Source organism: Chenopodium quinoa, unplaced genomic scaffold (genome assembly GCF_001683475.1).
Source record: "Chenopodium quinoa cultivar QQ74 unplaced genomic scaffold, ASM168347v1, whole genome shotgun sequence".
Classification (NCBI taxonomy): Eukaryota; Viridiplantae; Streptophyta; class Magnoliopsida; order Caryophyllales; family Amaranthaceae; genus Chenopodium; species Chenopodium quinoa.
In genome coordinates this window covers 2,670,921-2,682,002 of record NW_018745080.1, presented here as the reverse complement: position 1 = coordinate 2,682,002, position 11,082 = coordinate 2,670,921, and the positions used below count along the sequence as shown (strand labels likewise).

General features: G+C 34.8%; 1 protein-coding gene across 1 annotated transcript; it reads right to left on the bottom strand.

The window, feature by feature from the left end:
* Positions 1–2,385: 2,385 nt before the first annotated feature.
* LOC110709792 (kinesin-like protein KIN-4C) lies at positions 2,386–10,881 on the bottom strand. Its single transcript, XM_021888041.1, has 27 exons — positions 9,983–10,881; positions 9,743–9,889; positions 9,355–9,507; positions 9,022–9,266; positions 8,641–8,816; positions 8,405–8,529; positions 8,223–8,259; positions 8,022–8,113; positions 7,827–7,943; positions 7,635–7,748; positions 7,461–7,544; positions 7,164–7,365; positions 6,854–6,951; positions 6,641–6,739; positions 6,457–6,570; positions 6,242–6,358; positions 6,072–6,152; positions 5,504–5,575; positions 5,340–5,433; positions 5,220–5,239; positions 5,050–5,135; positions 4,745–4,816; positions 4,415–4,642; positions 3,993–4,134; positions 3,854–3,898; positions 3,189–3,737; positions 2,386–3,099 (listed from the first exon to the last, which is right to left on the bottom strand). Exons 1-27 carry the CDS (start codon positions 10,127–10,129, stop codon positions 2,734–2,736), a joined length of 3,822 nt encoding a protein of 1,273 aa, XP_021743733.1. The 5' UTR covers positions 10,130–10,881; the 3' UTR covers positions 2,386–2,733.
* Between the last annotated feature and the right edge of the window lie 201 nt (positions 10,882–11,082).

The window sequence follows — 11,082 nt, the reverse complement described above, 5'->3', positions numbered from 1 at the left end:
AATCCGACTCAGCAACTCAGGAAGTGAAAATCATCACTTTAATTTCCGAAATGCCATTATGAGAAACGCTTATGTTTCTCACAATGAGGAACATAGAATTCCCCATTTAAAAGTACAATAAAACAACATTAAGGTCTTTATACGAATTAGTGAATTACTGTACTGTACTACAGTAACTACACTACTCGTACGTAGTTTTTCCAAGTGAGGGTGGGTGGAGGCATTTTGTCAAAAGCCACATTCAAAAACAGAGCAACTTGCTAATTGTGTCAGTAATGTTTTTTTGTTAATTTGAGGGGACTGTGTCATTAATTAAGCAAATGAATTAGAAAAGACTAATTATTATTAGTTAAATACTCATAGGTTTAAAAATTAAAACTCTGACCGGCTTGGCAACGTTAAGAAGAGAAGATCGTGCTCGTTTTCCAATTTTTGTGGGAATGAAGGGCAGTAGTACAAGTGTGTAATATGAGAAAATTTTATACTACAATTTGGTGTATTATAGTAAAATTAATTATATATGTAAAAATTAAGAATAGAAATATTAGATATAGATCCAACAGTTTTGGGACATAAAAAAAATTTAAAAAAAAAAAATTAAAAACAAAATAATAATTAAAAATAAAAAATAAAATAAAAATTAATAAAGGAAAAAAATATATAAACAAATATTTTTAGGGGTTAAAATTATAGGAGTAATTTTTTTTTACTGTGTTAAAATTATTAGTATACTAATTGTCTATTATCTTTGTTCTTTAAAATTACTAATTTATACCGATTAAAATTATTATTATCTTGGGCAACTACCATTTCTGAGGATCTTGCAGCTGGAAGGTTTCAACGATGTAGAGTGTATAGGGGAGGCGTTTTATAATGTGAATGGGAGTGCAGATGAAAAGGTGTCATTTCAGTCTCCAAGCGAGCTTCACATTCTCGGATTTAGAAGGCTGATCACATGGATGCCACCATCGCTGCCAATATTGGAAAGGGTACCTTGAAACTCTACAAAATTGGAAAGGGTACCTTGTTTACAGTTTCAATCTCTAAAGTATCTGAAACTTGTCGATTTTGGTGGCAGTCAACCCTTGGATATCATCAAATATAACCCTGCTCTCCAACCCTTCAATCTCTGACAATTGAGAGATTTGATGAGTTGGAACAACTTCCAGAGTGGATAGGCAACCTGTCATCTCTGAGGACATTGTTCTTCAAAACAGGTCATGTTATGCCAAATTTTGGTAGAAAGATGTGCCAAATTTGGTGGACCTGAATGGCATAAAATCTCACACATTGAACATGCTCTTCTCATCTGATGGCCTTCATTTTCAGGTCATACTATTGCTTTCTTTATTTCTATTCTCTGTATAAAACTTTCATTTACTTTACTTCGTTACCATTTTATTCATTCCCCAACTATATAAGTAGTATTATTGATATCTCTGTCTTACTGCTCCTTTACAGATTCAAGAACATGGATGATATCAATCAATCAACGATGCTCTTATCTATTTCTGTCAATACCACTTCAAATGTCCAAAACAAATTACATGTTGCTAGAATGCTAGCTTTTCTTTGCTTTAATAATGTGCCGATTTCGTACTTTCAAATACTACTTCTATCGTTGTACCTATGAAATGATCATGACTTCTACAGTTCTACACAATAATTGCTTAGTTTATTGGCATTGTAATAATTTTACTTTTTTCGTTTCTTTAATATAACAACACGGGAAAGGTTGAAAAATACACTTTCAAAGTGATATTCAAATAATCTTTAAATGTTTTATTAAATCAAGGTAAATTTATAAAAGTTGATATTGTAAGGTATAAAGTGATTATATTATCCAATTTCAATTGCATAAAAATCACAATATGAGGTTTCCAAAAAAAAAAAAACAATTTGATGTTATAGTGCATTGTGTGAATAGTCTCAAAACTCAAAAGTAAACAGTATATTTGTATATATAAAATAAATAAATATAACAGTTTAATATTACTGCACAAACTTAATTAAGTGTTACATTTGTTACAATATTTAAATTAAATAAAATGACTAAATAATTAAGTAATTTTTTTCTTTCACGAATTGGTACAAAAAATCTGAATGTGCAAGAAGAACATTTGGATTTTCTTTTGTTCTTAATAACTTGTTCGAGCTAATGTCAAAGCCAATTTACATTTAATTTTGAATAGAATTTTAAGAGTTAAGTTGTGAAAGTTGAGGGTTGGCTAACATTACTTACCAACAGAATAAGAACTTTTATTATTTTCTGGAATACATTCACATTAATAATACAAAGCTCTTCATACTCGTTTTCTGCCTGTTTAATTTTTTGTGCTGAAGTGCTGATAATAATGATACCACCCTAAGCTCATCAGGTCTATCTGCGAAAACTGGAAACTCAAATTTCTGTGTCAAATTCGAACAAATAGAGACCTCTTCATTTTGTGCCTTAAAATAGTCTCTCAACAATGAGCTCACAAAAACATCAAGTGTGCTCCTTCCAGAAACAACAAACAATGTAATACAAGAAACACTAGTACATTTTCTTCTTTTAAATCCATTCGTAATAGGTGCCTCATTGATTGAATAAACAATAAAAGAATACCAATCATTTGAGGATCGATTGATCCTCTTCCAAACTTTTCCCCATAAAGTAAGCTTGCGACGGAATCAAATTCCAAATGATCTACAGGTTGCCTACATTAAATTAGGAAATCAGCACGTACTACATTAGAGGCCGAAATTTTCTTTTTCCTCAGATTTCTTTGGTCTCCGTAGAGGGCTTCTCCGAGCAGGTTCACCAGAGTCCTTGTGTACAACAGGTTCTTCTCCATGTTCAGAGTTCCTGACTCTCAAAAGGTTGCTGTTCGAGGAAGCAGATCGCATGGCTCTTGGCAACTTTAAAGGGATATTTGCTTCGGTTGTACTGCTCTCTGCCTTCTTACTTGCTGCTACATTGTCAGCTGCACAGCTCTCTACCTTTTCCGGTAGATCTACATGCTCACCTTGTACTGATGTTGGGGCTGCTGGAACAAGCTGAATAGTGGATTTCCGCCATTTTTTCCTTTGGATGGGCCTTGGTGCATTAGATTTTCCCTGCAACAAGTTCACAAACATAGTAAAATAACAATACAGAAGTATCTAGATAGGATATAGCACAAAGATATTGTAGTGACAGAACATACAGCGGTATTCCCAATATCAGCCAAAGGCTTTCTTTTGGCACCATTTACTTCATGTTGCTCAGCAGGCCTTTCAGTTAATGCACTCTGAAGTAATGTTGCACCTTGGGTGGCAAGATCTCGATCGTGCTCTACTTCATTAGGAAGTATACAGTCCTCTTTGCTCTCACCTTCCCTATTACTGCATTTATTGGAGGAGCAACCACAGGAGCCGGAGCAGCTTCCTCCGGATGCACGGCATTCACACTTCATGGTCTTGCAAAATGACTGTTTGCTACACGTACAGCAAATAGTAGATGTAGAGTTCTCTTTTACAATATCAACTGAATCTTCTCCTTTCAAACTTCCACCATCAGTGTCCAATGACTTTGAATCAGACCCTGATCGACTACCCTTCCTAGAGTTCCTCTTCTTTACCGTAATATCATTTTCCACCCACTCGCCATCAGACTCCTCGTCAGGGTAAGAATACTCTGAATCAGAAGTATCCATGTCCTCCAATATCTCTGAGTTGTTACCCGGAAACTTGAAAAACCCAGAGCTTCTAATACCCTAATAAAATCAATGAAGAAAAGAATGAGCTGCAAGGAACTATAACAGATTATGGAATGCCAAAGTTTTTCACAATTATTAATCTATAAATGCACAATATGGGAGAACGCATATACCTGTCGCAGGTCATATGTTCTCACCTCACCACGAGTTGCGAGCACCTATGCCATAATGTAAGCAATTTGTTCAAAATTAAATGCCAAAAATTTTAACTTATAAAGGACATCATGTAAGAATTGGTTTATAATAATAAACCTGCTGTATCTGCTGCTTGACTTCTGCATTTTGTTTTTCCAATTGTCTAACAAAACTATTGAGTTTGACTACCTTCTCTTTCAAATCCTTTATCTCGGAGTCCTTCTCTCTACATTCGAGTTCCCTATCACGTACCATGCATCTTCAAGCAAAACAAAAAAAGAGTTTGGACAAAATGAGCATCATGATACTAACTTTTGAATATCCATAAGAGCCATAGTCATTTATCTGATACAATATGGAAGCAATTCTTTACAACCAAAAAATAAAAAAATAAAAACAGCTTCTCCTGTTAAATAAATAAATTAATTAAAATCCAAGAGTATTGATGTAAGATCTTCAAGTACCCCCATGTGTCAAATTGCTTACTTCATCCCCTCCGAGTTTCACAAAATTAACAATAACACTAAAGTAATCAGTACCTGGAGGATGAAGCCAAATTGAAAAGATAATTCATCAAGCTTTTGGCTTCAGCAAGAGAACGAACTTGATTCCAACGTCCCCTGCCACTAAAGACACGTTCACGTTCTTCTGCCTCAGATAGTTGTGAGGCCATTGAGACTAAGGCGCTTGAAGATGTTGCAAGCATATTTTCAAGTGCAAAGATCCTTGAGTTTCTTGCACCAGGGGACATAGTTTCAGGGCATTCACTGCAAAAAACCAAGCATCAAAAGCTGAGGTGATGATAACATGGAGGAGATATTTAACAAAAATCAGATCTAATATTAAAGGTAAAAAAAAGTAAGCAGCACCTCAAAATATTCTGCTTTAGCATTTCTGCTTCTTCCTTCAGCTTTGCAATCTCTTGTGCCATCTTGGTTCTCCTGGAATATCAAGATTGGTTAGTTGCCTTAGTTTGGGTCAACTTTGTTGGGATATAGGAATGAGGGAAATAAAGTGAAAATTTCTACCAATCCAAATTAAAGAAAAAGAACTTAAAGCCACTGGCTACATATCGGAATGACAGATCTCCAAAGCACTAATGCAACCATCCAGAGAGCTTGATACAGAAATTTGGTAAATGTGCAAAACATGATAAAATAAAATAGAAACTCACTCTTCCATTTGGCGCTCATATTGAGAGCGAACCTCATGTACCCGTACAGTGACTTCTAACTCATGCTCAATTCCTTGCATTAATGCCTTCACAACAGAGAAACATGTTAGCAACAATTCACAGGTCAAAAGAAATTTCAACAACTGTCTTGAAACCCAGATTAATCTTACCTGTGCTCCAGGACCATTAGCTATACCAGCACCAGAGAGATAAACAGAGAAACATGAACACAAGTTAGAAGATTAGTAAGCCATAGGTGTACACTTAATTAAACAAGTTTTTGTTCTAACCAAAGCTGTCTCGAGAAGCAGCCTTTCGAGACTCAAGAAGCTCTTTAAGTCTTTTTGTTGCCATTGATGCCTCTTCTGTTTTACGTTGCAGAACCTGGCACATAAACATGAGCTTCAGCAAGAAACTCCTAACATCCATGCACAGGGAAAATAGCTGAAGTTACCATCTTTTGCCTCTGATTCAATGCCAATAGTTTGTGCATCTCGTACTCATTCCTCCTTCCCTCCTTCTTAAGCTGTGAGACAATAAGCAAGTCACAAAGTCCGTAAAAAAAAGTTTACTTTTAAAGGAGAAGACAATTTCAAAAGCCCTGACAAGCACAATTGTAAATAATAATGAATAGAAATACAAAATAATGTGGGTGGTATCGTTTTCTCAATAATAGAAAGATCACATTCTATTCCAATCATTTGCCAGGTGTATTTCTGTGGATGAACGAGAAAAGCCCAATTATTTAGCTTGTATTCATTCATGATAGCTTATCTAAAGCACTGCTGGAGAGGTTTGCTAAAATGTTTACGAAAACTGCTCATCACTGGACTTATTGGCATATACATTGCTCAAATTTTAAACCCAGCTAGACCAAGCCATGGAACAGAATTATGTTAAAGTAAAATGAGACAATCGAAAACAATACTAAATAAATTAAAATAAATATATGAAAGAGGCATTTAAAGCATCCTTAAATTACAACTACTAAAGAGAAACATAAAACAATACATTATATTTACCTGAAGTACTTCTTTTTCCCGCATTGCCTTCCATGATCTAAATTGCTCCGACTCTTGCTTGATTTTGTTTTGCAATTGGACCTGTTCAGGTGCCAAGTTCAGAAAACAAAAGTATAGTCATAGTGAATGAATTTAGACAGACTTTTCTTTTGTGACCCATCAATTTTTACCTTCTGAGTTTTTATACGATGTATCTCATCCTGCAACCTCTTTGCTGCATCATCACTTTTCTGTTTTTGTCTTAAAATCTGAGCTTGTGCTTCTTGTTTCTTTTTCAACTCAGAAACCTGAAGGGAAACATTTTAGCTCAAAAGAAGTAAAAAAAAAAAAAAAGCGAAAGAAAGAAAAGAAAATTAAAACAAGAATTACAAACTAAAGAGCTGACCTGAGCTTCTAGACCATTTAGCTTCTGAATGTATTCTTCCTTCAGTCTTTGTGCACCATCATCAGAAGTCGATGATATACCACCAAGTTTATGCCTCAGATCCTCAATTTCTTTCTGTCAACATATAAGGACTCAGAACAGTGAATCTTCAATAGGGAACCCACAATCAATATTTTATACTCACCTGCAATGCCTTTTTTTCATGTTCCAATTCAAGAACTTTTTTTTCATAATGTTGTTTCAGGACAGAAGAATCAGTACCAGCAAACCGCTTCATTTCAGCCTAATTGACACAGCATGGATCAATATTACAGGTTTGCATTGAAAACAAAATACACTGGTCATTGCATAAACACGCATACAATTACACATAAGTTTTAAATGGTGAAGTACATACCTCCTTTTGCTGAAGTTTCTTATCCAATTCTTTTAGTTCCATGTCTAGTCTTTCTTGTAGAGAGGAATGCTCTAATTCCTTCTCTTCAATCTCATCACCTAAATAAAAAAAATAAAAATATATTAAATCATAATTGAAAAGACAGAAATAAACTAAATCATAAAATAAGTTACATAAAATCCTTAAATATTGTCAGTAAACAGGAGCATAAGACTGAAGAGAATAATATATCATAAAACAAGTTACATAAAAACCTTAAACTTTGTCAGTAGACATGACTAGCATAAAGATCAATTCAACTGTAACATACCAGCCATATCCTTTGCATCGGAGACAGATGAGTGCTCACTGAGATTGCCTAAATAAGCATTCTTTGAGGGTAATACTTCATCGTCTGATTCCAAGGAATCAGAAAAACCCTCACGCTTCATGCTATTCAAATGTTGTAGTCGCACTAACTCTTGCTCCAATTCTTGAATTTTTAACACATACCTCTTGACCAAATCAATTTCCTGTAACATGTTTTCAAGAATTTTAATAAGCAAAACTATATGCTTAATAGAAACAGATTTATATGACACTTAAAAGTAAAACTAGATGACCATGCCTGATTTCCCAGAGACTCAATCTCATCCCATGATTTTCCACTCCTTGCTGCTTCAAGCTTCATAATCAGTTGGTCTTTTTCAACCTGAATCAGAAAATTGCACATCACCTAAACCGAAAAAAAATGGCAAACTACATATATGTTTCAATTTCAAGTGTTGCTATTAATAAACACCTGAGCATCAAGAGCGCGTTGAGCTAAATGCTCACAACTGATACGACGTTCTTGAAGTTCACGTTGCAGCTCAACGTTGCTTTGTTCAAGCAATGATATTTTATGCTTCAAAATCTGGGTATCCAGAGAGGATATGTTAATTTCACGATCATAGTTTAGTCATGACAACAAAGCTTCTATTAACTGCAGTACCTGAAGCTCATCAAATGATACACTCGAGTCACCACGATAATAAAGCAACTCTGTCTGAAGCTGCTCAATTTGACTACGCATTTTTTGCATCTGAGCTGCAACGGGATCACGATTTATCTACAAGATAAAAATTAAATGAAAAAAAGAACTCAGGAAATTAAAGAAATTAAGTACAATAATAGAATTGGAACTTACGACTGCCTTGTTTTGAATGTTACGAGCACGGTTTGCATACTTCAGGGTATTGAGAGTCTCCTCCGCATTTGTGTCAGCAGGGCTAACACACGCTGGAACAAAAAATCAGAATAAAAACCAAAAAAAGAGGTAAGCATAGATAAAATTAGGTTCTGTTTTATATGATTTAATTGACAAAATTGTTGTAGGAGACTAACATACCAATCATAACGGTTTTGCTATTTCCTCCAAGTGAGTCCTAGTAATTTGAAAACACTCAACACAATTTTATTATAAACATAAAAATGCAGAATAAAGAATAAACAGTCTTTTGTTAATTTAAGAGCAGAAATAGCAAGGAATGATGGAAAGGAGTTGAAATCCAACCATATTCTAATATATACCTGTAATAGGCGAGTGAGCTTGCTGTCACGGTATGGGACATGCCCTCCCTCTTTCCTTTTCTTTTCATCTCCAAGCGCACTGATCACATTCCCAAGGGACAGTAATCCCTTATTTATATGAATACCTAACAGCACATTATAAAATTGATGGAAAAAGACAACTTGAATAAGTAAATTGCACTTTGTACATATTTAAGGCATTGCTGTAAAGAGGAATGAGGATGGATTCTTCATACCTTCTTTCAGACGCAATCCATCTGCACCTGTCCGTTTGGCTCGTTCAGAACCAGCAAGGTCCACCAAGTGAAGCTTCGCGCTTAAAATGTCATCAGCAGTGTCACCATTTGACCCTTCTGAACATCTGGCGACTTTCTTTTGCTCCATAGAAATTGTAAATATGGCATGAGATCGACTAAAGGAAAAAAAAAATAGCATGAGAAATATCATTCTTGATAAAAGATTATGGCAACTCATTACGAACTGAGGACTGCACAATTGAAAAATAGACCAGATGATTTACTAAAATAAAAAACTAGTCCTTAAATAGAGAGCTACTATAGTAATTAACTTCAGCTCACTGTCTTCACAAAATTTTCAGAGTTTCATGAGTGTAATACCTGGATTGGCTATTCATATTAGTGCTACCAGTAGCACGAGCAATAGACCCACGAGTCAAGTGCGACGCCATCTCTGCCTTTGACCTCACCTCTGCCTCCGTAACACCGGCTAACGTGATCCCACCATTGACTGTTTCTCTAATTTGTATGGGAACTCTAGCAGGCCCACAGTGCTTCATTGCATCGCCTTTAGATAATGCAGGTGGGCTTGTTTCAAGAAGATCAAACACTTCCTCTTTGAAAATCTGATTAATTTCAAACATTTTCTTATTAACATTCTCATATAGCACAATCGTCAATACAATAAACAATGTAATACTCTACTAGGTTTACCTCAATAAACGACACTCGAATTAAGAACTCGGTTGAACCCCTCATCGACTCAATTCGAGAATAAATCGTCTGCATAACTTGAGGGATAATTCCACCAGCATTGTCTTCCCCATTATAATTAGTTCCCATGGTGTAAGTTTTCCCTGAACCCGTCTTCAGTAAAACAAATACAAATCAAAATCATCATACACCCAAATTCAGCATTAAAAGAAGAAACCCAGCTTACACAATCAAGTAAAACACATTACAAATAAACAAACAGTTTATACCAACACCAATTATCCAGATTAAATACAAAATTAAGCAATTAAAATAGCATATCAGCCATAAATTTCATCCAAAACACAAAAAATTCAATAATTAAGCTACAATTACAAAAAGAACTAACCTGTCCATAAGCAAGTACTGTTCCATTATAACCCTTGAACAACGCATCAACTAAAGGAGCAACACATTCATCGAAAATTCGAGAGCACGGTGTTCCTCCATTTCCAAAAACATAATCAAACGTGAAGGAATGAGACCCAATTTGCACCTAAATCCACAAAAAAAACACACAAATTAACCCTAATTTTTTAAAAAAATAGCTAAGAAATTAAAATCAAAGAAAAACCCTTTAATTATTGACCTGAGGTTCGCCAGGAAAAACAGTAATGCAATCGGTACAACCGAGGAGAAGCTCGGGAGTAATCAACGGACGAACATTTACAGCAACACGAACACATTCTTTGTCATGCGTTGATCCACTCTTTCCGTCGCCATTGTTGTTCTCCATGTAGTTAAATAATCAAAAAAAACCCTAGAAATTTGGGGATGTTTTTCCCGAACGATTAATTAAGGTGAAAGCGAGAACAATACGAAGAACATTCAATTGAATCGAGAAAATTGGGAGAAATTGTTTGAGCTTCGAAGATTGAAAAAGAGGAGAGAGAAAGAGAAAAGGGTGACCTGGAGGAGGAGAGAGAAAGGGGTAAAATGGCGAATTTTAGAGAGAGAAAAATGGAGAGAGAATTTGAAAATGGAAGAATGGTGGAATTTGAATTAATGGATTATGTTGTATCTATGATTTTAGGGGGGAAGAGGGACCAAAAAAGAGGAAAAGAAATTGTTTTGTGAAATTAAATTGTTTCTATGTTTTTTTTAAATTAATTTTTTTTATGGGTTTGTGAATGAGTTCGAATTCAAATTTTGTAGGAGGGGTGGTCACGTGTTTTACCAACGGTTCTTTTTGTGTGTCACGTGAGTTGACTTTGTGATTGACTGATTGTATAATTTTTTATTTTAAGGGAATGAAAAATTAGAGGTACCCTCTTCGTAGAGCTAATGGGCCGGGCCGGCTTTTGTTCAGAAAAGTGGCTCACAGTGGGCCAAAAAACATGTCCAAGCCCGTTGTGTTTGCCCAAAGATAGCAGGTTTTTTTAGTCTACATCATAATTTTTTCTTTGAAAGTTTTTTTGCTCCAATAAGGATAAACACTTTAGCTTTTGTTATATATTTGTTGATTTATTCATAATAATAACACTACAATTCAATAATTATAAATATAAAATAAAATAAAATTAAAAACCTTGATTATTAATTGTCGCAAAAAATAAGTCAATTAAATTTGTATTAAACATTTTGTCGGTCAAATTAAGTATGCTAAACATTGTGCCGGTCAAAACATGCCAACAAAATAGGAACATATGGGATATATATTAATACATTGCACAGGTTATAATTAACATT

Coding starts and splice junctions, on each gene's coding strand:
- LOC110709792 (XM_021888041.1), bottom strand. CDS start 10,129: ATGGAGAACAACAATGGCGACGGAAAGAGTGGATCAACGCATGACAAA. Junction 8,817..9,021: donor AATATGAATAGCCAATCCAG/GTATTACACTCA, acceptor TTTTTCCTTTAG/TCGATCTCATGCCATATTTA. Junction 8,114..8,222: donor TAGCAAAACCGTTATGATTG/GTATGTTAGTCT, acceptor TTTTTGTTCCAG/CGTGTGTTAGCCCTGCTGAC.